Here is a 24,421-nt window from a genome sequence, read left to right as displayed (position 1 = left end):
TGGAAATTACTAACTTACCAGTAAGTCCCTAGTATATGGTACTCTGGCACTCAGGACAAGCAAGTTAGAGGGGTACCCCAGGGCTTTCAACACTGGTTGTGCCACCTAGGAGGTCACCCAAGTAAAATAAGTCCCCCAGTCTGCCACTACAGACTGGTAAAGTAGGACTAGCAGTGCATGACTGCTCTAACATTAGAAGCAATAACAAAGCACCAGTTCCCCTGTACATCTGTGTACATCACCCCTCGGGCAGGCCTACTGAGTCCTAAGGCATGGTGCAACATATGACACAGACAGGACATGTAGTTTACATGTCCTGACAGTAAACATGCAAAAACACTGTCTTTCACTATGGAAAGACTTGGAAGCTCAAATGGCAAGTGCAGGATTACACACTAACCCCCTCAGCTGTGCTAACTCCAGAAAAGTGCAACCAAAATGGGCACTCCAAAGTATCAAACAACTCATTACATTAAGCCCGACTTTTATTTCAAGTCAAATTTAATGTAACTTGTTGCAGTGTGCAGCTTTAGCAAATATGCCACTTTGTTGCCTTTAAATCCCCTGTGCCTTCCCACACATGGAGCCTGCACCACAAGACACCTTTCTGCCTTCCTGAAGAGATGTGCCAACGACTCTCAGGAAGGAGAACATTGAGGGATCGCAGGCCCGGGGGGTGTCACTTGGGTGCTAGTTCCAAAAGGCAGGCTTCAAAGGGGAAGATGCCTTTAAAGGGCAGCTATGTAGCACCAGGGAGAGGTCTGGTGCATTGTTGAGGTAGACAGGCTGGCATGGGAGAAGAAAGGGGAAACAAGTTGCCAAACCGGTTTCCATAGGGGCATGTAGCCCTGAGGTAGCTGCACCCCAGGGGTGGGCTAGAGAGGTCTGAACACCGAGAGAGGGGTCTCGCTATCTTGGAAGTGGACAAACTGGTGCAGTCTGGGATAGCCAGATGCCACACTCCACAGAAAGTACTCATCAGGTGGGAGGGAACCTGGTAGCCATTGGCTCCCAACCGCATAAAAGGGGCACTAACACCTCAGATCTCAAACGACTGGAAAGAAGGGCCAAAGGAAGACTGCCCTGCTGCACAGAGGGACCAGATTAGAGGCTACACCGACAAAGACTTCACCTGCTGCACCTGGTGGCTAGTCAAGAGAGGGACTGTCCCTGCTGTGTCCTGGACTCTAGAATTGCTTCTTCCTGAGCAGTCAAGCCAAGAGAACTCCAATGGCCAGCTTACTGCCTCCTGTTCGCAGCACAAGGATACAGCGGCTGAAGACGCCTGCTAGAGCAAGTTGGTAGCCCAAAGTCTTCAAGCTGCTACCACCCCTCCATGTAGCAACAAGGACCAAGACCTGACTCAGAGTTGCACTCGAGTTCACTGAGCCCGGAAGTGCTGCTGGAGAGTTGCTGGGACCCTCAGAAGGCGAGTTATCGGCCCTGGAAGAATTGGCCTTTGACTGCAAACACGGGTAACTAGTAGTCCAGTGGCAACTGGACTTCGGCCACACCGGACAGGACTTTGTGAGACATTGACCCTGCAACCAGGACCCCCTCATCGTCTTCGTGGACCGAGGAATCCCTGCAGGAAGAACCCCGTCTATTGCTTCACATCCCCAGCATCCTTAGAGCACCTTCAGCAGCCTTCATCAATTGCATAAGGACCACTCCATGGGAATCCATTGCAACACAGATAAAATGCCTAGAACTGCTTCTCCTGTGAAGTAACTGTTCTGGAGGACCTTGCTTCCCCCCCCCCCCCCTGACTATCTCCCTGCCGTAGTGGGTCTCCCAAAGTACTTCTAACGTACCCCAAACTTTTTTAAGTGTCCAATTCGTTGACTTTACCAAGGCTTGTTCGTAGTTGAGTGTAATTGCTCTGATTTGTAATTGTTTGTAAAATTAATATCTCTGGGAGCCTCCGGTGTATCTTTTTCATAGTTCGTGCTTAAATTCCTTATAAAAAATACAGTCCATTTTTATAAATTGGCGTCGGATATCTTGAGTGTTGCGTCGATTTCTCACTTGTTTTGGTGCTGCTTAAATGCTTAACAGTTTTTCCTCTGTGCAAGTCGTGCTGATCAGTACGACGGAATAGGTAATATTAAATAAAATTTAGAAAAAAACACTTATCTTGCGCTCGCCGCATTGCCGAGCTCCCTACGCCCCCACCATTGGGAGCACACGGGAGGGGTGCCCGAGTGGGACCAGCCATTCTTGAGAAGAAGAAAAAAAGCACTGGCAAAGCCAATAGGTCTCTGATTTATTGGCTTTGCTGATGTTTTTTAGCTATGTTGTAAGTGGCTGAAAGTAATGTAAAAAAATAAAAAGCTGTACGACACAGTCAGCGTTGTCTGCTTTATAGCACGTTTCATTTTTATTTTCAGTTATGTTGTACTGAAGTAAGCACTGCTGTACAATATGGTGAAAAAACACATCCACAAAGCCAATAGATCTCGCATAGGTGAGACTTTCTGACTTTACCAATGCTTGGTATGAAGTGGCATATGGTGTGTTATAGAATTTACAACGGCTGAAGTGCTAATATTATAGAATGGAAAATGCCATTGCCAAGGTGTAAGTGTGTCCAGATTCAGAAGCATTTTAGGACCAACAAATACTGTGAAAATATGCCAAATAAATGCGCTGAATGTTAAATAAGCTGTAGGTAGACAGAAAAGTCCAGTAAGTCACAGCTTTTATTGCAGTGATGCTTTAAGCTATGTGTTACTTTGGGTGCAATGGTAAAAAAAGAAAAAAGCACTCCTGACTACTTGTTTAGTGGTAAAATATAGCAATAATCGGTGTTCAGTGGGTTTCCTAGACTGTTTGGCTCCAGTGCCACTGCACCTGTTGCACCATTCAAATCATGACCTTAGTTCCAGTAAGGTAACTATACTTGTGACTGCTTGATTAGTGGTATAAAATAGCATTAATCGGTGTTCAGTGGGTTTCCTAGAGCTTTTGGCCCCTGTACCACTGCACATGCTGCACCATTCAAATCATGACCCTAGTGCCTGCAAGGACAAATTAGGAAATAGTTTATATCCAGTAATATGTGTGTTCCGAAACTGACACATTTGCATATGGAATACATAATTGTGTAGCTAAACAAACACAAAAGCTTTCATAAAAAGTGTCTTGAAGCTTATCCAACTCCCCAAAAAGGAGTTGCTACAGATGTAATAAATCAAGCGTATGTTTTACACATGAAAGTGAAAATCCAATCATTGGTAAGGAATATGCTACTTACCAGTATGCATCTGTTCTTGGCATGTAGAGCTGCAGAGTTGTACACTTAAAATAGATCGCCATCTGGTGTTGGGCCCGGATGTTTGCAGTTTGTTTTTGTTCTTTGGACAGTCTTTGGAAGTCACGAGTTTGGTGACTCCTCCTTCGGTCCGTACTGCGCATGGGCTTCGGCTCCATCCTCAGATTGTTTTTCGCCAACAGGGAAATGATGGAGCGTAGTAATAACAGTGAGAAACCCATGTGTGTTGTATCTAAATAAGATGTACTGGAACGGATACAGGTAGCCGGGGAGGCGGGTGGGCGTGTACAACTCTGCAGCTCTACATGCCAAGAACAGATGCATACTGGTAAGTAGCATATTCCGTTCGAGGCATATGAGCTGCAGATTGTACACTTAGCATAGATTATATAGCAGTACCCAACCTTAGCGGCGACCACCGGTATCCGTTGCAGCTGTTTGAAAAAGTGTCTTTAGTACAGCCTGGCCCACCCTAGCTTGCTGCTTGGAATGCACATCTACACAGTAATGTTTTGTGAAGGTGTGCGGTGTAGACCATGTGGCTGCTTTGCAGATGTCATCTAAGGGTATATTCCCTAGAAAAGCCATAGAAGCCCCTAACTTTCTTGTAGAGTGGGCTTTAGGCGGAACAGATAATGTTCTCTTTGCCTTTTGATAGCAAATTTGTATGCACTTTACAATCCACCTAGCTATCCCTGATTTAGAAATGGGGTTGCCTTTATGTGGTGGAGAGAAGGAAACGAACAATTGTTTAGTCTTCCTGAAGGGTTGCGTTCTTTGTATGTAGTATAGCAAAGCCCTTTTCACATCAAGTGTGTGTAAGGCCCTTTCCGCAACAGATTGGGGTTGCGAGAAGAAGACAGGTAATTCCACCGATTGATTGAGATGGAAGGGGGAAATGACCTTGGGCAGAAACTTCGGATTTGTGCGAAGTATGACCTTGCTGTGATGTATTTGTATGAAGGGTTCCTGTATAGTGAACGCTTGTATTTCACCCACCCTTCTAAGGGAAGTGATAGCTACGAGAAAAGCTGTTTTCCAGGTGAGAAACTGTAGCTCACATTTATGCATTGGTTCGAAGGGCGGACCCATTAGTCGTGTAAGAACTAAATTTAGATTCCATACAGGGGAAGGTGGTGCCCTGGGAGGAATTACTCGTTTAAGGCCTTCCATAAAGGCTTTAATAGCGGGCACTCTGAAGAGTGATAAATGCTGTCTGTTTTGTATATAAGCAGCGATCGCTGCTAGGTGTAGGCGTATGGATGAATATGCCAGGTTACACCTGTGAAGATGGAGCAGATAGCATATAATGTGCTGTATGGATGCATCTAAAGGGTTGATTGTATTGTTACGGCAGTAAATTACAAATCTTTTCCACTTTGCGGCATAGCATGCTCTAGTGGTAGGACGTCTGGCTTCCATGATGATGTTCATGCAATCAGGGGGAAGGTTAAGGTATCCGAATTCTAAGATTTCAGGAGCCAGATCGCCAGGTTGAGCTGAGCTGCGTCCGGGTGCCTGATTTCTCCATGGTTCTGGGTTAGGAGGCATGGGGATAGGTGCAGTTTTTGATGTGGTACCACTGATAGTTGTAGTAGCGTGGTGTACCACGGCTGCCTGGCCCACGTCGGAGCTACTAGAATGAGTGTGAGGGAGTGTTGTTGTAGCTTCCTTACCACTAATGGAATTAGTGGGAGAGGTGGAAAGGCGTATGCAAATCTGCCTGACCAGTTCATCCATATCGCATTACCCACACCCATTGTCCAAGGGCATCTGGCGGCGAAGCTTGGGCATTTTTTGTTTTCGTGGGTGGCGAAGAGGTCTATCTGAGGATGCCCCCACTGTTGGAAGAATGGGTGAAGAACTTGTGGATGCAGTTCCCATTCGTGTAGTTGTTGCGTTTGTCTGCTGAGCAGATCTGCCGTGGTGTTTTGTACGCCTGGAACGTGCTGTGTCAGGAGAAAGATGTTTTGGGGAATTGCCCATCTCCATATGCTCTGGGCTAAGCGGGAGAGCTGGGGAGAGTGTGTCCCCCCCCCTGTTTTTGGATATAATACATTGCAGTCATGTTGTCTGTGCGAATGAGGACTGCTTTGCCCGAAATCTGTTTTTGGAAAGATTTTAGGGCTAGAAAGATCGCCAAGAGCTCCATATGGTTGATGTGGAGCGATTTTTGCTGTGGCGTCCATAGACCTTGCATGGTGAGGTGTAGGAGGTGCGCTCCCCAGCCGGAGAGCGATGCGTCCGCTGTTAGAATCACCTGAGGAACCGGGTCCAGGAACGGCCGCCCTTTGGAAAGGTTTGTGGTGTTCCACCACTGCAGAGAGTGATGTGTGCGGCCGTCCACCAACACCAGATCCGTCAGCTGACCCTGGGCCTGGTTCCACTGTTGTGCTAGGCACTCTTGAAGTGGACGCATGTGGAGTCTTGCATGGGGCACTATGAAGATGCAAGACGCCATCATTCCTATGAGCTTTATAAACACTCTTGCTGGAAGAGAGTGTTGGGGAAGAAATGTTTTGCGTAAGGCTTGAATGCTTGTGATTCTGGCTGAGTTTGGATAGGCAATACCTTTGGAGGTGTCTATAGTGGCCCCGAGATATTGCTTTGTGTGAGATGGCATGAGGTGGGACTTTTGGTAGTTCACCGTGAAGCCTAGTTGGTGGAGCAGTTGGATGGTGCTGTTTGTATGTTGCACACATTGGTGGTAGGACGTGGCTTTTATCAGCCAGTCGTCTAAGTAAGGGAAGACGTGAATATGTTGACGTCTGAGGTGTGCTGCTACTACTGCTAGGCATTTGGTAAACACCCGTGGTGCGGTGGTGACCCCGAAGGGGAGAACAGTGAATTGGTAATGCTGCCCGTCCACCACGAACCTGAGGTATTTCCTGTGAGAGGGGTGTATTGGAATGTGAAAGTATGCGTCTTTCAGATCCAAGGTTGTGAGAAAGTCTCCCTGGCAGAGGAGCGGGAGGACTTGTTGTAGGGTGACCATGTGAAAATGGTCTGAATGTATGTAGGCATTTAGAGGCCGGAGGTCCAGAATGGGCCTGAGGGTCCCGTCTTTCTTTGGTATTAAAAAATATAGGGAGTAGACCCCTAGATTTTGTTGATTGACGGGGACCTGCTCTATAGCGTGTTTTTGGAGGAGGGAGAGTACCTCCTGTTTGAGCAGTGTGGAATGTTCTTGAGACATTGGACGGTGCCTTGGTGGGATATTGGGTGGGGTAGATGTGAGCTCGAGACAGTACCCTGACCGAATGATTTGGGTCACCCATTTGTCCGATGTTATGGACTCCCATGCGTGGATAAAGTTTTGTAGCCTGCCCCCGACCGGAGTGGGATGGTCTGGGGGGAGCGGAGGGAAGTCATTGTGCGGGTGGGGTAGCAGAACGGGTGGTGTTAATTTTGTCCCTGCCCTTATTGTTGTTGCCTCTGTAACAACCCCTTTGGTTGCCCTTTGAAAAGGTATTTTGAGGAGGGGACTTGTAGGAGGTAGAGGCGCTATCGGTGGAGAAGCCTCTGCCTGTACCACGAAAGGACGAGCGTCGAAAGGAACGTTTAGAGGCTTGTGTTTGGAGTGCCCCCATAGACTTTGCTGTGTCTGTGTCCTTTTTCATCTTTTCCAACGCTTCGTCTACCTTTGGCCCAAAGAGAGTTTGCTGGTCAAAGGGGTGATTGAGTATGGACGCCTGGACTTCAGGCTTGAACCCTGAGATCCTGAGCCAGGCATGGCGACGAAGCAGGACACTGGTATTTATGGCTCTAGAAGCAGTGTCGGCTGCATCGAGGGCACACTTAATGGAGGTGTTTGTAATTAGTTTACCCTCCTGTATTAGTTCATGAGCTCTACGCTTGTGTTTCTCGGGAAGGTGTTGCATAAGAGCCTCAAGTTCGTCGTAGTGTGCTCTGTCATAGCGCGCAAGTAGCGCTTGTGTGTTTGCAATGCGCCACATGTTTGCAGCTTGAGAGGCGGTGCGTTTGCCAGACGCGTCTAGGAGTTTGGATTCTTTGTCTGGCGGTGGGGCTTCTCCTGAGGACTGGGAGTTAGCCCGCTTTCTAGCTGTAGAGACAACTAGGGAATCTAAGGGAGCAGGGCCCTTAATGTATGCAGGGTCTGTGGGTGCCGCCTTGTACTTTTTCTCTATTCTAGGGTTTAGTACCCTGGCCCTGACAGGGTCTTTGAACACCTCTGCGGCATGCTTGGTGACACCCTTAAGCATGGGTAGAATAGATGTGGATTTGTCCTGTATGTCAAATGTGTCCAGTAAGAAGTCGTCTTCCACTGGTTCACTGTGCATGTCCACCCCATGGTAGTGTGCTGCTCTCTGCACTAAATGATGAAACCCTAAGGAGTCCTCTGGAGGAGACGGCCTGGATGGGTATAGGTCGTCCTGAGGCATATCGGGTATATCAGGGTTGTTGTAATCCTCCCATGGGTCTGGGGTCCCCGGTGGAGTGGGATCCATTGGGGCGTCCGCCGGGTAATTGTCCGGGTCCCCGTCGTCCGGATCTGGGGACGGGGTCGGAGAGTAATGAGGTAAAGGTGGCGGAGACCTGGGAGGGGGAGGGGGTGGAGGAGGTGGAGGAGGAAGGGGAGGGGGTAGTGGGGAGGGCACTCTGAGGGGAGAGGTAGCAGAGTCCTTCCGTTTGGGCGGTGGAGGAGGAGCCGGAGTATCAAGGCGTCTTTTCTTGACAATTAAAGTCAATAGTCCAGTCTTTGGATCTTTGGACAGAGTCTTTTGTAAAGGGTCTGGTGTAAACAGAGCCAATGGTGCCGAATCGTCCGTCGGCACTGATGATTTCGGAACCAAGGGCTTCGATGGTTTCTGTGCGCCATGCTTTTTTGGTACCTCCGGTTTTTTCGGCGTCGAGGGAGTTTTCGGCGCCGGAGCGTCGGTGCCGACTGATTTGTGTTTGGTCGGCGCCGAGAGTCCAGGCTTCGGCACCGGTGGCTTCGGAGTCGAGCTGGGTATTACTTTCTTCGGTGCCGGATGCTGTTTTTCGGCACCGGGCGTCGGCTGGCTCGATCCCGAGCTGCCGTGAGACTTTGGAGGCTTCGACACCGGGCCCGAAGGTGGGGTGATAGAAGCTTTGGTCTTGGTTTTGCCCAGGCCAGCAGGCGAGGGTGTAACCTGAGTTTCTTTGGTTTTGGGCGCGGGGGTGGGAGGGGGCACAGTACTCACGGCCCGCTGCGCCGGCGTGATGTCCTCCACGTCGGAGTCGTCGGCCTCAGAAGCGCTGACGACGTCTTCCTCCTGTTCGGTGTGTATTTGCCCCGAAGCTTCGGCGCCGTCTCCGAAGATGTCCGGTGGAGCTGCAGACGATGAGTGCGCCATGGTGCGTCGAGCTCTTCGATCTCGGATGGTCTTCTTCGATCGAAAAGACTTACAGGCGGGGCAGTCTCTGGCCTCGTGTTCTGGAGAGAGGCAAAGATTACACACCTGATGGAGGTCGGTGTGGGGAAATTTAGACCCACATTTTGGGCACTTTTTGAACGGAGTCCTTTCCATCGGCCGGGACCGGAGTCGAGGAGGGCCCGAAGGCCGGTGCCGATGTACGGGATGGAGAAAGTGCCGCTTCGAGAGATGAAGATGATGATGGAGAAACTCGAAGAAACGAGGATTTTCCGTCGAGGCTAGAACCGTAGAAGTTCGAAGCCGGAGCACGAAGTATCACATCCGAGCCCGATGGCGGAAAAAAACAATCTGAGGATGGAGCCGAAGCCCATGCGCAGTACGGACCGAAGGAGGAGTCACCAAACTCGTGACTTCCAAAGACTGTCCAAAGAACAAAAACAAACTGCAAACATCCGGGCCCAACACCAGATGCCGATCTATCCTAAGTGTACAATCTGCAGCTCATATGCCTCGAACATTGTGTTACCATACAGCCCGGCTCTTTCCTTTTCAAAGGTCTTATCCTGTGCATGACAGTGAATGGGCCATAAACGGTGTAAATTGTCCAAGATCACCATATGTTAGGATGACACGGACTGAAATGCAGTTTTGTACATTGTGGCCCAAATGGTCTTCCGGCCCAACTATTCAAAGAAGATTTAGCTCTATGGGCCGCAATACTTTCCCCATTGTTTACCACCTGCACCAAGCTCCATCAAGTGCCCGACAGTTGGAGAGGTTCAATACTGCACCCAATATTCAAAAAGGGGTACAGACAGAACCCTATTAACTACCGTCTGATTAGACATTGAGGCCAAGATCTACGCAGCAACACTTTTAAATGAGTTGGAGACTTGGGCAACAACAAATGAAATAATTCCTTTCTGCCAAACAGGCTTTTGACCCAACTCCTCCACACTGGACAACATAATTACCTTATCTTATCTTGCCCACCAGGCAATCAGACAGAAATCCTCCGTTCTTTACGCATGCTTTGTGGATTATTCATCAGAATTTGACCTGGTGGACAGAGGTATCCTATGGAGTAAACTCCAGGTGTGGGGAATTCCAAGTGGTCTGCTTAACACAATTATATCACTATATTCATCTACTTGGGTGAGGGTCAAGCTGTCAGACACTGCGTTGACCAGGAAGATCCCCACCAAGCAAGGGTGTGGCCTTGCACCAATGTTGTTTAATCTATACACGGTGGATATGTCCTGGACACTCAACGCTAATCTAATCCCTCTCAAAATTGGCAAAACTAAAATCACAATATTGCAGTAGTCCTGTTACACAATTCAAAAATAGGACTACAGAGAGCATTAAACTCTCTGCACCAATACAATATAGCAAACAAAATGATAGTAAACGCCTCTAAAACAAAGGTGCTATCCTTCGGAAGGACGCTAAAACACTTAAGCAGCAACTGGTCTCTAGGTCCCTTAAAAATCTCAGGAGCCAAATCCTATACCTACTTGGGCACATGGTTCAGAGCAAACGGCGCATCTACAGCACACAAGCGGCACCTAAAGGATAAGGCGGCATTGATAACAACTAGACTCTGCCAATTACACACAGCCCTTGAAAGCCCCACCTCAGCTCCAATCAGATAAGTGCTCAGGGCCGTATTACCATCTGCAGTCACTTATGGCAGCGAGGGCCTTCTCAGGCCAACTCATTAAAACCATAGAAAAACTACACCTAAAAGGTCTACAAAAGAGTGTTCAAAATGCCTAATTAAATCAGGGGATCCTTGGTGAAAATTGAATTTGGCCTGGAGGGCATCGCATGGTCCAGTATGGGGTCTTTTCTAAAGTACTTCTATAGAGGTACCACGGCGACACCAGGCACCATGAAATTTGTCCTCCAAAATATATTCAAACACAACAACAACCCGTGGTCCACCTACCTAACAAGGGCGGTAGCCTCCCTTCACATTGACTTGACCGTCTTGAACATCCCATTACTCGCGCATACTGCAGTAAAAAGCATATTGAAAAAACATATCAAATTCCTCTCGAAGTCTGCGGACTTGGAAAATATTAAGTCCACCCCGCCACTAAGGGCCTGGCACGATCATACAACAACGACAGTCAGGTCGGCCTTCAGGCTCAATCTTATCTCAATTGTACAATCGGGAAAGCTTGCCTGACCCAAATTCTGGCTGCAAGGATGCTGGCATTACAAATTAAAGAGTTCAACCCCAACTGGCCAATGCTTTCCAAGATAGTCAAGAGCAGACTTTGTGGCTGCAAATCTGAAACCTTTTTACAATTACTTTGCAGTTGTCCGATGCTGCTCGAGCTCCGGCGAACACTATTAAAGCCACTTTTTTTTAATCCGCGGCATAAGAACATGCAACAAGGCAATGAACTGGATTTTTAGTACCATGGTTCCCCTTGAACTTGCAAGAATAGGCAAATTTCTCAAAGCTGTGCAGGACCTTGTTAAAAACACACAACCAAGCATAGAGATGTTTGTGGATTGATAACTCCCAGTTTCTGCACCTTGGACATTAGGCATAGCAATGTTTGACCTCCTTGCACTTGAGTTTTAACATCTGTCATGCATTCACTCTATCTTGCGGTTGATTTTAAAACTTGTTTTCACTTTTTGTATAAAAATATCTAAACCGGCTTTCTCATAATAGATTTTAAATAGTCAAACACCCTAAATGTTATTAACTGCTTGTATACCTAGAATGTTATCTTGGGGCACCAAGTGCCAGCTATTGCACGGACCCATCGTTTTCCTTTTTTTTCCTCTCAGCCTAATATGCCTTTTTAACCCCTTCAGCGCGGCGCGGATTTCCGCGCTGTGCTGAAGGTTCGGTGCACGGGCGGGGCCATGACGGAGCGGTTCCGTCCTGCACACAGCGCAACCGACGCGCATGACGGAACCGCTCCGTCATGCGCATCAAAAGGGTTAAATGTTTTATATTGTTTTGGTTTTAAGAAACCTACACAATAAACTTTGTATTGACTTGAGAAAGATACTTTCCCATCAAGCAGCAGATGAGACAAAAACAGGAATGGGGAGGGAGGAGCCTTAAAATTCTATTAACATAGAAATAGGACTAGCATGTGTATAGTCTGTCTAGGGGGTGGAGCTGCCTCACTTCGTTAGGACTTGGATGAATGAGGACCACCTATGAGGAGGTAATGGGGAGATTTGCTTGGCCAATCATAACGCTTTTAATAATTACGGTACTTTGGCTGAACTGTAAAGTCATAAGTGCCTGAACAGGAACAGAAGCAGACAGGGATAGAGAGCCTGTGTAGCTGCTGTATTGGGTAAGATTAGGCATGTACACTCATAGCCTTTAGTCTGTTACATATTTGAGGGACGTGTAACTACCAACAGTAACAAGCATTGGCATAGCCAATTGGTCTCGCTTTTGGGACCTTATAAGTATTTAGTTATGCAGCACAATATCCTTGGTGCAACAACACCAACTGTTGCATGGCTAAACATTTATAAGGTCCCAAAGGCGAGACCTATTGGCTATGCTAATGCTTTTTCTTGATTGGGGCCCCCGGGAGGCGCACGGGTTAGAGACGTTGTTTTCCCACCAACCCGAGTCTCCTACGCTCAATGGCGGCTCCTGAGCCCCTGAGGGTTGTGGAGGTGTGGGGGAGGGTGCTTGGTGTTTCGTTGCTGTTTGTTTGTGTCACAGGAAAGGCTGTGGCGTGGCCAGAGCTCCCAACTTTGGAGCTGAGGAACCAGGTTTTAGTCTCTGCGCCCGCTTAATATCCTTGGATTCTGGGCTTCTTCCTTATCTTTGCCTAAAAAAAAAAAAATTTGTTATTTCTGTTCCTCCAACCTGCTCCCAGATGGAGCGCTTTTAAGCTGTTTGAGTAGTCAGCACACGTCCACCTTGCTATACGCAAAAACAGCGAGTCTGTACTAACCTATGCAGCGAGTATGTGCAACTTAGAACTGCCCCGATCTGCAAACGAAGGCCTCTCTTTTCTGTCAGCTGTCGGATAGGCCGCTTTTGTTTTGGTGCCCAGGCCTATTTACTGCCGACTGCGCATGGTGAGATGGTATTCCTACCTCCGGCTCGGCTACAACAGTGCCTGGTCTGCAGAAACCGAATCGTAGGGGGTACCCACAAACCCATCGCAGGTCTGGGTTAAAAAGCACAGCAGAGGTAGGAGAAAGCTTGCTTATGAATGGAAGCCCCGGGGCAGCAGCGGTGACATCACTGAGATGTGTATTGTGTTACCCGGTTAGCGCGCACAATGCACCTCTGAGAGCCCCTGGGGTGGGACATGACCTTGCTGCTTATCCAGTTCAGTCAGGAGAAACCGTGTCAAATGCGGGGCTTCCGAGAGAGGCCCTGTGATGAAAGGTGGGAATTTTTCCAGTGGGTGGCGGGGGTTGGGGGTGCAGGGATCTGGGGCCGTTCAGCAGGTCCGCTGTTACCTTAATTGCAAGGATGGCCCCTCAATGATGTATGCAGCGCACACCTGGCTCCTCAGAAAGGTATTGTTTTCACATTCCTTTTCGAGCGAAGCATGATGCATCTCCCCGCCAGGCTAAGGTGCTTTACGTAGGTCAGAATTTAAAGGAAACCAACAGACAGCTTGAAGGTGGATTAACTTGCAACTCAGCGTGCGCGCTGATGGGCTTAAGTTCTGTTTACGTCCAGGTAACCTTTCATCATTCTGTACACGAAAGGATGAATGTATTTGAGGTGCTAATAGCAACACGCGTTAATTACAGTGACGGGCAAACACAAAACGTGTCATTTGTTTTCCAGGGCAAAATATGTCAACTGAGCCGGTGAGGGTCTTGCTAAAAGCCCCAATAAGTAAGAATGTTGTACAGGTAAGGTGAACAAGTGAGTGATACTCCGCAAAATCTGTGCAAACATTGGCAAATAATCACCAAGGACAGCTTGAGTGAGATGTAAATGTATGCAGCCAGCAAACGCAGAAATGCATAAACTGATGCAAACAACGACCAAGCACACGATGTAATCATTGGCTGGGAGGTGTGGGCAGACCTGTCAAACACATGCAAATAATAGAGCACAGAGTAAGCAAACACTGGCTGGGGAGGGAAACCGGATGAGAAAGGCAGACCCAAGGTGAAAATGCAGGCAGGTATGACAAAACATAGGCTAGGGGAGACTGCCAAACCGGGCCTGGCTGGCACTATGAACAGTGAAGCCCACTTTCTGATTTGTTGCACCAAATTTGAAGTATCAACTAATAAATCAAAATTCCGGGAGGTGTGCGCGCGCACGCTAAAAAAAACCAAAAGGACGCGAGTCGTGCGCGCGCACACACACAACGTCAAAAGTGAAAGCTGGCTGGTGAGTGGTGTGCGCGCACCATGACGAGAGGAAAGCCATATGGCGCCTCTGCTCGTCATTGTGCGCGTAACCGCATGCTCTGCGCCAGCCAAAAGTGTGTGGTAGGACTTTTAAAAGCCCACACACTAAAGGTCTTGCAGAGCAGCGCATGCGCTGGCTCAGCGAGACCTAAAAATCATGATCAGAGGGTAATAATGCTTAAACTGTGGAATGGTGATCTACAATTCAGAATATTTTGGTAAGGTAATGCATGAACCACCTATGCCACATGCTATAATACTTGACAGAGGCAACTGTAGGAAAGTGCCCCTTTTTGCCATGGTCACCGCCACTTTTTGCCATAGTAGTGATGCTTTTCGACTGAAAGTGAACTGGGTCCCTGCTAACCAGGCCCCCTATTGCCAGTGCTCTTTCCGTTCAAACAAAGTTTCCAATTGTAACCCAATTAGCAAGTACTTTAGCTCCATTGTAAGTCCCTGGTAAATGGTACCCCTGGTACCTAGGTCATGGGTACTAAAGGGCTGCAGCATGTATTATGCCACCCTAAGGGTCCCACACAAAAATCTGCATGCAGCTTGCCCTCGCAGGATGAGTGAAATACTGCAAACCATTTTGAGAACACGACAAGGCACACTCCCTGGGCGTCATTCCAAGGTACACTGCATATACTATAAGTAAGTCACGTCTTTAGTAGGCTTTAGAGCCCTACGGCAGGGTGCATTGTATTATATGTGAGGGCCCATCTACATGAGTAGATAGGCCCCTGTGATGTCTAGTTCCATTCCTAGACATTAAAAGTGAACAGACAGCCATCTTAAGAACATGTACAGTGCACTGGTCATTACAGGTAACCCAACTACATGATGGCTGCATTGAAGCCAATGGTGTTGTGTATCAAACACCTCGTCTTAAATCCACACTGATGCTAGTGTTCGATTTATTATAATATGCATTCAAAGAGTACCTTATAGGTACCCCCTGAAAGGTACCAGTCGTTTAGTGTGCTGGCTGACTACACTCTTCCAGTCTGCCACCAGATGAGTTTCTGATCCCCTGCTTGGGAGAGCCAATGCTCTAAAAGGTCAAGAACAATGTCTTCTCCGCAGGTTATGGATCACAACTCATCCAGCAGGATGGCTAGTGAATTAGCATACCAAGACCAGAGGCTTCTGTGAAAGTGAGAAAGGATATACAGAGCTGAACCATTGTTCAAACATATAGCTATTAAAACTCCGGAAACGTACCTTTCTTGCTAATTCATTATAAAATGCAGGTGTGGAAGCACAGGCACATAAAAGCTGCCTTATCTCAGTCATGCAACATCTGAGACCTTGAACCAATGTATGCACGGAGAAGAATTGGTTGTTTACCATGAATGTCCTGCCAGGACGCTCAAGTGAGAAAAACAGTGCTTTTAAGGTTGATGATGTTGGAATATGTTTTTAACCAACTCTTGTAAATATGCAACTCTATAGCCAAAAGATTATCGAAGCGGAGAGTACAGTTGACCATGGGCCGATACAGGCCCCTCGAATATTTTTACAATAAATTCACTATGCTGACAGTCTTATCTTTTTGCTTGAATTATAAACATGGCAGCTTTTCATAGTTAAATGAGTTGCATTTTGAATGTAATCCAATGGGTGTGTAAGGGTATAAAAGACACGGCACAACTCAAGCAAGCTGAAACATTTTGCAGAATGCACTCTGTTTCCGTCCCGGGGCTTGAGCAAATACATTTTGCTGCTTTGAATCACCATGACTGCTTACTGACGGTTTGTTTCCTTTCAGATAAATTCAGCTTTAACACTTCAAAGCCTCTGCAGCCGTTAATATGCGACCCAAGCTTCCTCCAGACTTGGAGAATGCCGCACCCTGGAGCCCATTTGGTACCATAGCAGGTAAGAAAATTAGCTGGAGGCCTTGCATAGTTTAGGTTAGGCACACCCCTTAAGTGGACCACCTGAAGTGGACACTCGAGGAAGGGTTTCACCATCTTGTTTTTGGTTAAACTAGCAGCTCTGGGTCAGGTTTATGGTCACTGCCCCCAGGAAATGGTCATATAGGGGGTGTAGTCACCACAGGGGCTGGTAGCCCATTGGCTACTATCTTATACTCCCTTCAATGACCCTAAATTCAGTATTTAGGCGGCTTCCTGACACATGAAATTGAGATTAGTCTACTTGGAAAAACGAGGAGGACAAAAAAGTTAACGCAAGAAAAGTGGACCAGCACCGAAATTGGTGCCAAACCTTGCCTGGCTACTACTCTCCCGATAATTGCAATAAACGTCTTGTCCTGCCACTGAACAGCCTCCACAAACCCTTGGAGGACGGTCCAGTACTTTGCCAATCAAGCAGCATCTCCCTTAAGATGAAGGAGCCATCTCCCTGCATTTGGAGGTCACATCTGCCTGCTCCACTGTTTTGCTGACCATCAGGCCCACTGAGGGAGCAACTCGCCAGGAAGAGATCAAGAGTCCAGTAGGTCAGCCCCATTGCTTCACCAAGTCTCGAGATGCTGAGCTCTCCCCGAGCCTCCTTGCACACATACCCAGGATAAAGGGGCCCTTTCAAGCAACAAAAGCTTATTGTGTGTCCAGCCCAGACACCACCGGCGCCAACACTGAGCTGCAGACGAGGGACGTCAAGATCTCCAAAGTCATCCCAGAGAGTGGCCCTGCAGATTTTTTTTCTCTACCTCTCCAAAACAAAGTAGGAGCCTCTGACTCGAGCGACCCACTGGACAGAACACCTCTGCACCAGAGTCCGACAGCCTGGGTCCACATAAACAGACCCGTCTTTGTGCTCCAGCGACCCTAAAGAGCCAAGCCCCCCTTTCGGGTTCTGACATACTGGTCCTCCAGGGCCAACTTGCAGCCCTTCTTTTTGCAGGTACTTCTCCACTGACTTTACCGCGTAGTGCTCAAGGCTACCAATGCAACCAGCACCTCTTCATCCGGACTCACCAGGGCATGTAAAATCAAACTGCTAGTGATTTCTTGGAACTTGGCCCCTAAGCACCTTAAGTCCAGGAAAAGAACCCTGTAAACCATTTGCAAGCATTTCTATGCAGTAAATGTTTCTCCCAGAGGCTAACACTACCACATGTGAGGCTCATACCTCAAAACAATTATTTGAATAGATCTTTCTAATGCTACAAAAATGTACAACTATGAAAGTACTTACTTGATTCTAATTATCTTGGTGTCTAAAAATCTGTATTTTCCTAGATTGGTCTAGAGTTTTTCTTGAGAGCGAGTCTCATTTATTGACTCTGCATGTACAATAGATGATTAACACTACCCTGTGATAAGCCTTAAACTGCTCGATCACACTACCACAAATACTGCACTTGGGATTATTCATTTAAGCCTTGTAAACCAATAAGGGTTGTCTAATTTTTGTATGGTGTGCTCTTACATTGGTACTACCACATAAAAAGCCAGCTTCCTACAGCGATTAATAACACAGGAGGTCATTGCGGTTTTGGTAGCCGAACGGCGAAGCACTTACCTGGATGCCTGTGGGGAGGCTGTGAGGTGGACACCCCTGCTGTTCCTCGCCGCTGCTGGTGCTTGTTGCCTGTTGGCTGCCATACGGAGGGAGCGAAGGACTACGGCTCCCAGCAACCTAGCTGGCACCGCCCCCTCCAGCCAGCACTTCCGCGCCCGGAGGCGCTAAAATCAAACGGCTCCCTCGGTGGAGCGGGGGTCATTGCGGTTTTGGTAGGCGAACGGCGAAGCACTTACCTGGATGCCTGTGGGGAGGCTGTGAGGTGGACACCCCTGCTGTTCCTCGCCGCTGCTGGTGCTTGTTGCCTGTTGGCTGCCACACGGAGGGAGCGAAGGACTACGGCTCCCAGCAACCTAGCTGGCACCGCCCCCTCCAGTCAGCACTTCCACGCCCGGAGGAGCTAAAATCAAACGGCTCCCTCGGTGGAGCGGGGGTCATTGCGGTTTTGGTAGGCGAACGGCGAAGCACTTACCTGGATGCCTGTGGGGAGGCTGTGAGGTGGACACCCCTGCTGTTCCTCGCCGCTGCTGGTGCCTGTTGGCTGCCACACGGAGGGAGCGAAGGACTACGGCTCCCAGCAACCTAGCTGGCACCGCCCCCTCCAGCCAGCACTTCCGCGCCCGGAGGCGCTAAAATCAAACGGCTCCCTCGGTGGAGCGGGGGTCATTGCGGTTTTGGTAGGCGAACGGCGAAGCACTTACCTGGATGCCTGTGGGGAGGCTGTGAGGTGGACACCCCTGCTGTTCCTCGCCGCTGCTGGTGCTTGTTGCCTGTTGGCTGCCACACGGAGGGAGCGAAGGACTACGGCTCCCAGCAACCTAGCTGGCACCGCCCCCTCCAGCCAGCACTTCCGCGCCCGGAGGCGCTAAAATCAAACGGCTCCCTCCGCGTCGCGGGACGCGCACGGGCGGGCGCCGGGCTAAGCCCGGGCAAAGGGCGGGCCCTCTGTGGCCCTCAGAGGACCGATTGAGGCTGGGACGGGCCACGTTACTAACTTGTAAGATTATTATAAGTGAGCACCCGGTGTGGGTGACCTGCCTATCCCTTGGTCTACAGATTGTGTTGTACTGGTTTTAACTTGTTCATCTTTGGCTAATTGGTATCATCATATGTGTTGGTGCTACCATATTGTACCATAGTTTAATTTAAATTTTAGGAACTCCCTGGGGTGTGCTTATCATGGCTAAAGCTTCAATGAGCAGTAAATCCTCGACTGCGTCAACATTAGATAACTACCTAGTTAAAGTAGTTACCAAAATCAATAGCGATAGGCGCAAATCCTTAGGCCAGGGGCCCAATCCAACGACTACTAGCCCTCTTCTAGATGACATAGTTACTATATCCTCTCCTCCATCTCATGGCACGAACAGCTCAAATGAGAATAATGATTTGGTAACCCTGGGCGATCAAGTTCTTGTTGAACAAGAACTGCCAGAAGTAAATAGGGATTTAGTAATTGATGTAAATGAGGCCTCAGAAGATTCCCCGGACCTGTCTACTCAGAGAGTGCTAAGATCCCGTAAACGCACTCAATTGAAACAGGGAGGTGCACGAAGCACCCACAAAAAGACGGGTTCTGCATCTTCAAACCGGGTTACCACGGAGTTAGCCACTCCTAATAACCCCACAGCCAAGATAGATTCTTATCAATTAGATTCTTTGGTAGGTCTTTTGGAGGCAAAAATTCTGAAAATAGTTGAACCCCTAGTAACTAAGATCGACAAACTATCCGTAGAGATTGAAGGTTTACGAAATCTTTTGGCACTCAGCAACAATTCCTCTGGGAAATCGTGTAGTGTAGCTGAGGGTTTATGTGGAACTGCCGATCCCCCTAAGTCCTCAAAGGTAATTCCAAACTGTGTAGAACCCCTGGCTGTTGAACCTACGACAAATGTGAACAATATTTTACCTCTAGAAAGTTGTTCAGGGAGTAATAATGTAATGGGAAGTATGCTTACAGGAGGAGCGAAACCAGATTTACCCCCTGATTGCGCCCCATTTGTTGTAGTGTTAACAAACGTACCCCCCTTGAAGGATGGTGCCCAAAAAATTAACTTAGAAACCCACGAATCTCTTAAAAATAAAACAGTCTCGTGGTTAAATAAGCACTGTGGATTTCCAGTGCACTTAGCCCATCAGATAATAACAACTAGAAGAGTCTCCTGGGTAGGCCATTCCCGTAAGACCATAAAGGGGGACTGTGTTGTAATAAATTTTAGAAATCCTTTCATAGTTAATAACATCTTATTAAAAGCTACTTTGCTCCCTCATATCGATGAGGGTATTACCCTCCGCTCATTGGGCTATTTTTACAAACAACAGACAAATCTACCCATTAGTGCTCCGTTGGAGGGCAGAGTACGATACACTGAAGGTCAGTTTCCTCAAGGTCTTGTCACCTCCAACCGCTTTCAAGCTTTGAGTGACCTAGATTCTAATGACTGACTGCACCATGATTGGGGTTACTTCCAGATCTACTAGGGAAAGCCCAATGTCTACACTGGAGGAGGACCAGGGTTCTAGTGGAATTGTGCTAGGTTTGAGCGTAGAGGGCACCCCAAATGCTATGACTGTAGTGAGGAATGTCATTGTTGAAAGAGTGGATAATATTGTTGCTGCTCCTCGGCAGCCCTTAGGTACAAGCGTCCTTAGCTGGAATATAGCTGGCCTTAACAGCAAAGCACATGATCCCTTATGGAGGGACTGTTTACAAGGCCACGAAATCATTGGATTACAAGAAACTTGGGACACTGAAAGTACCTTTTTGTTGGATGGGTTTTCCGCTTTTTGGTCACCAGCGGTGGTCTCTTGCAGGGGGAGGGCAAAAGGCGGACTTCTAACTCATTTCATTGACAATTGAGGGTAAATACAGTAAAGTGGAGTCAGGTTCGCCTTATTGTCTAGCAGTAGAAATCCAATCCAACTCTAATGGGAATTGGCTTATTGTAAACTTTTATAATTCGTTTACTAAGAGCACGCCAAATTAACATTTAGTCAGTCTATATGATTTTTTGCAAATGTATAATGAAACCAGCAAAAACTCTTATTCGGTTATAGTGCTTGGTGATTTTAATGTTCACTGTTGTTTTAATAATTGTTTTATATGGGACAGCTTAGGTCCACCAAATCAAGGAAATACACATTTCGATCACACACCACAGGGGATGTTTTTAGATGAGCTCCTTGCTGGGAATACCTTGGTTCATCCCGTCAATCATATCAATGACATCCCAACCTACAAAGGAAATGGCTTAGGTTCCACCATTGACTACATTTTTGTTAGCTCTAATTTAGTAGATAATGTAAGTCAATACAAGGTAAATTGGTCTATTTATAGCGATCACAATCCTGTCCACTTAATCCTGACTGATGATTTTAAGAAAAGAGAATCTGATAATCCCACTGTCAGAACTCTGGACATAAGGCCAACTGACCAAACACGTCGCCTGAAATGGTGTCAGGTGGTCCCAAAGGATTTTAATGAGAACTTGTGGGGAACGGTTGGGGATGAAATACACTTGTCTCTGCAAGATGGGATCCTTGGTGAAGCAGTCCTGACAGCTTATGATAAAATTTGCTGTCAGGTAAATAGTGATCTTAAAAAAGTATGTAAGGCTAAACCCACTAATGGGGAGAAATGGTTTGATCACAGCTGCTCATCAGCCCAACGGAAGTTAATGAGAGCTCTGAAAGCGGTCCCACCAGATAGAGCAGAAATTGCTATATGTAGGAAGGCCTATAAAATGGCTCAGAATAAGCGTAAAAATGAAATTAGGGAAGAGGCATGGAATGAACTCCTGTCCATTGATGTTATCAAAAATAGTGCTAAATTTTGGTCTATCGTAAACAAGCCTTTTTTTAATGGCAAAAGTAATAATGAGCTTGACTGCGGTATCCAAGAAGATAAGTGGTTTAGCCATTTTAAACAGGTGTATGATGGAGATGGCCCGAGGGTGACGTCCTCACTTAACTTGGAGAGTTATACCCTGTCCTTCACAGAACTAGAGGTCACAAATGCCATCATGCAAATGACAAGCAACAAGGCGCCGGGACCTGACGGCGTCCCGGCAGATCTTTTTAAATCAGATATAAAAATATGGTCCAAAATCTTATTTAATGTCTTCACAAACGCATGTCAACTGGGCCTACCGTCGACGTGGGCGAAATCTGTCATCATTCCCATTTTTAAAAAGGGTGATAGAGGCGACCCGAGCTGCTACCGTCCTATCTCCCTTATAGATTCTTCAGTGAAAGTACTGGGGAGGGTGGTCCTTGCCCAACTGAACGGTTGGCTAGAGGAATCGGGAAAACTCTCTAAGGCCCAGTACGGATTTAGAAAAGGGATGGGTACCATAGACCAATGTCTAAATTTACAACTATTAATTGGCAAGTACACGGTGGCCAAGAAGGGAACCCTGTTGGTTGCCTTCATGGATTTGTCATCGGCCTTTGACCGTGTAAATAGGTCAAAACTGTGGTCCCTGCTCCTATCCCATGGAGTAGACAAAGACATCGTCTACTTCTTAGCAGATCTACATAGAGAGTTATCGGCAACAGTTCGCTATGACCAAAGGGGTAATTGTACAAAAGATATACCCATATTAAATGGGGTTAGACAAGGATGCATCTTGGCACCTCTTCTTTTTACACTGTACATAAATGAACTAGACAACACCCTAATCGCCTCATGTAACGATATCCCCCGTGCAGGGAAATGTTTAATCCCTGCACTTTTATATGCTGATGACGCCGCCCTAGTCGCAAGAACGGGAGTGGGCCTTCAGTTACTGCTTGATTCATTTGCTGATTTTATGAAGGCTTTGGATTTATCTGTTAATTTTGCAAAATCACATGTCATGGTTATCGGCCCTAAATCCGCCAAATCTAAAACCTTTATATGCGGGGGTCACCAATTATCCAGGGTATCTTCTTTTCCTTATTTGGGCGTTCTTTTTGACGACCAAGGTTCTTGGGTAAGCCAAATAACAGCAAAAAAGATTGTTTTTTCAAGAGCAACTGTGGGTGTTCTGGGCTTTGCCAGAAAGCTAGGTGCCAGACCAATGAGGGCCCTTATTCAGGTTTATAAAGCCAAGTGTCTCTCTATAGCTTTATACGGAGCTGAGATATGGGGCATTAAAACTGCCAAAAGCATTCAGACTGTCGAGGATAGGTTCTTAAAAAACCTCCTTTCAGTCCCGATCTCAACTGCTAACTATAATGTCCATCAGGAACTTGGAATCGGTTTTCTAGAAGATAGTATTGCTCTGGCCCCGCTATTGAAATGGATTAGCATTTGGCTTAACCCGGACCTACACCTGAATCATACAATTTTGAGAGACTGTACATTGCTAGACTATGGGTCCCGTATACCCTGGCTGAAATATATTCGGAACCTGGCTATTAAGCTTGGTAGACCTGAATTATTTCAGTCTCCAGAGACCCTGGTAAAAGGTGACATTAAATGGTGTAAAGAAACATTTATGTACATTTCTACCATGGACAGGGAAGGGAATGAGCTGGTTAAGGGCACCGTTAGGGCCCACCAGCTCTGTAAAACCACACCCTCCATGGAACCATATTTAGGATTTGTCACAAATGTAAATCACCGTTTTCTTCTAACTAGATTTAGATTAAATCAATTACATCTCCTGTTTGGAGATAAGAAAGGTTGGAAAAGGGCCCTGGACCTTGGCCCTTGTTCCTGTGACAATTTCTCCCTTCAGGATATGACACACTTTTTCTTCTTTTGCGAGCACTTTATTGATATTAGGAAACGCTTTTTATTTCCTATATTAAGAAACAAAGGCTTTGTCCAAGTGAGACCTGCTTTTTTATATCTTCAGATGTTAAATGATGTATGGGAAACTTTTAACATTGCGAATTTTTTAACTGTGGTAATTCACTCCTTGAAGAAATGAACTGTACCCTTTTTAATGTTTTTAACTGGACACGTTGCCATGTCAAATTTATTTGTGTCAATGTGTTTTTTAGGTGTAGAAATCATCTATAATGAATTTTGTATTTTTAAGTGTATTTATTGTAGTATGCTTTTATGGTTTGCACTTAAACCGAATAAAGACTTTCTGACTGACTAACACAGGACACAGACATAAAAACATAGAACAAAAAGTGGAAAGTTTCAGTTCCTTTAAACCCAACTTCACCCCCTGCCTCCACCAAGTCTAGCTCTTCATTACCTGCAACAGCCAAGTCTGATCCAGATCAAAATTTAGAATACTAGAGTGGAAAGATGGAAAGGGAAATATTTCCAAATGTTCTACTTGAGAAATAGACACCACACTGCAATCTTCATTGACCTACCTCCTTTCCCTCATCATCCACAATGAAAAACGGGTTGGTTCCATCAGAAACTGTGAAAGTGAAGCGATCTTTCAAGGAGTTGCTTCCATCATGGCTGTAGCTGATCCGGTTTAGGTAGATGTCATCCATTGTGAAAGTGGTGGTCTGAAGATAGCGCTGCCCATTGCTCGTGCTCTCTATCGTACCATGGCGAGGTGGCTGCACAATAGTGAAAGTTACCGATTCAGCCTGTTCAGAAAAGAAAGGATTGTGTGTGAAGCATGGAACTCCATTCTCGTCCGCATTGTTCAGACAACCATACACACATTTCTGTATAACATTTTCCTTTTAGAGACCCATGGACCAAATATACAAAGTATTTTGCAGTAGCAAACCTTGCAATTCACACTATCACGCGGTTTGCAAGTGCAAAATGGTATTTTCAAATGTACTAAACCCTTTTCAGATTTAGAAAATCCTTTCCCAATTGCAAAAGAGGTTTTGACACTTATTATGAATCGTTATTGGGATGGGACACTGAAGAGAAATGCCCTGTGAATTACAATCGGCAATACGTTTTTACAATGTTTGCTACCTCAAAGTGTGT

At 46.9% G+C, this 24,421-nt stretch overlaps 1 protein-coding gene across 2 annotated transcripts in view; it reads right to left on the bottom strand.

The window, feature by feature from the left end:
- The window catches only part of FRAS1 (Fraser extracellular matrix complex subunit 1), a 1,553,355-nt gene that overhangs the window by 1,300,117 nt on the left and 228,817 nt on the right, over positions 1-24,421 (bottom strand). For both annotated transcript variants that reach the window (XM_085640947.1, XM_085640945.1), the window contains exon 3: positions 23,836-24,063. In XM_085640947.1, the coding sequence (XP_085497073.1) occupies positions 23,836-24,063 (228 nt within the window). The remainder of the gene's footprint in view (positions 1-23,835; positions 24,064-24,421) is intronic.

Source organism: Triturus cristatus, chromosome 2_2 (assembly GCF_964204655.1).
Source record: "Triturus cristatus chromosome 2_2, aTriCri1.1, whole genome shotgun sequence".
NCBI classification, from domain to species: Eukaryota; Metazoa; Chordata; class Amphibia; order Caudata; family Salamandridae; genus Triturus; species Triturus cristatus.
Note: the sequence above shows the minus strand (reverse complement) of the source record. Positions and strands in the feature narration are given on the sequence as shown.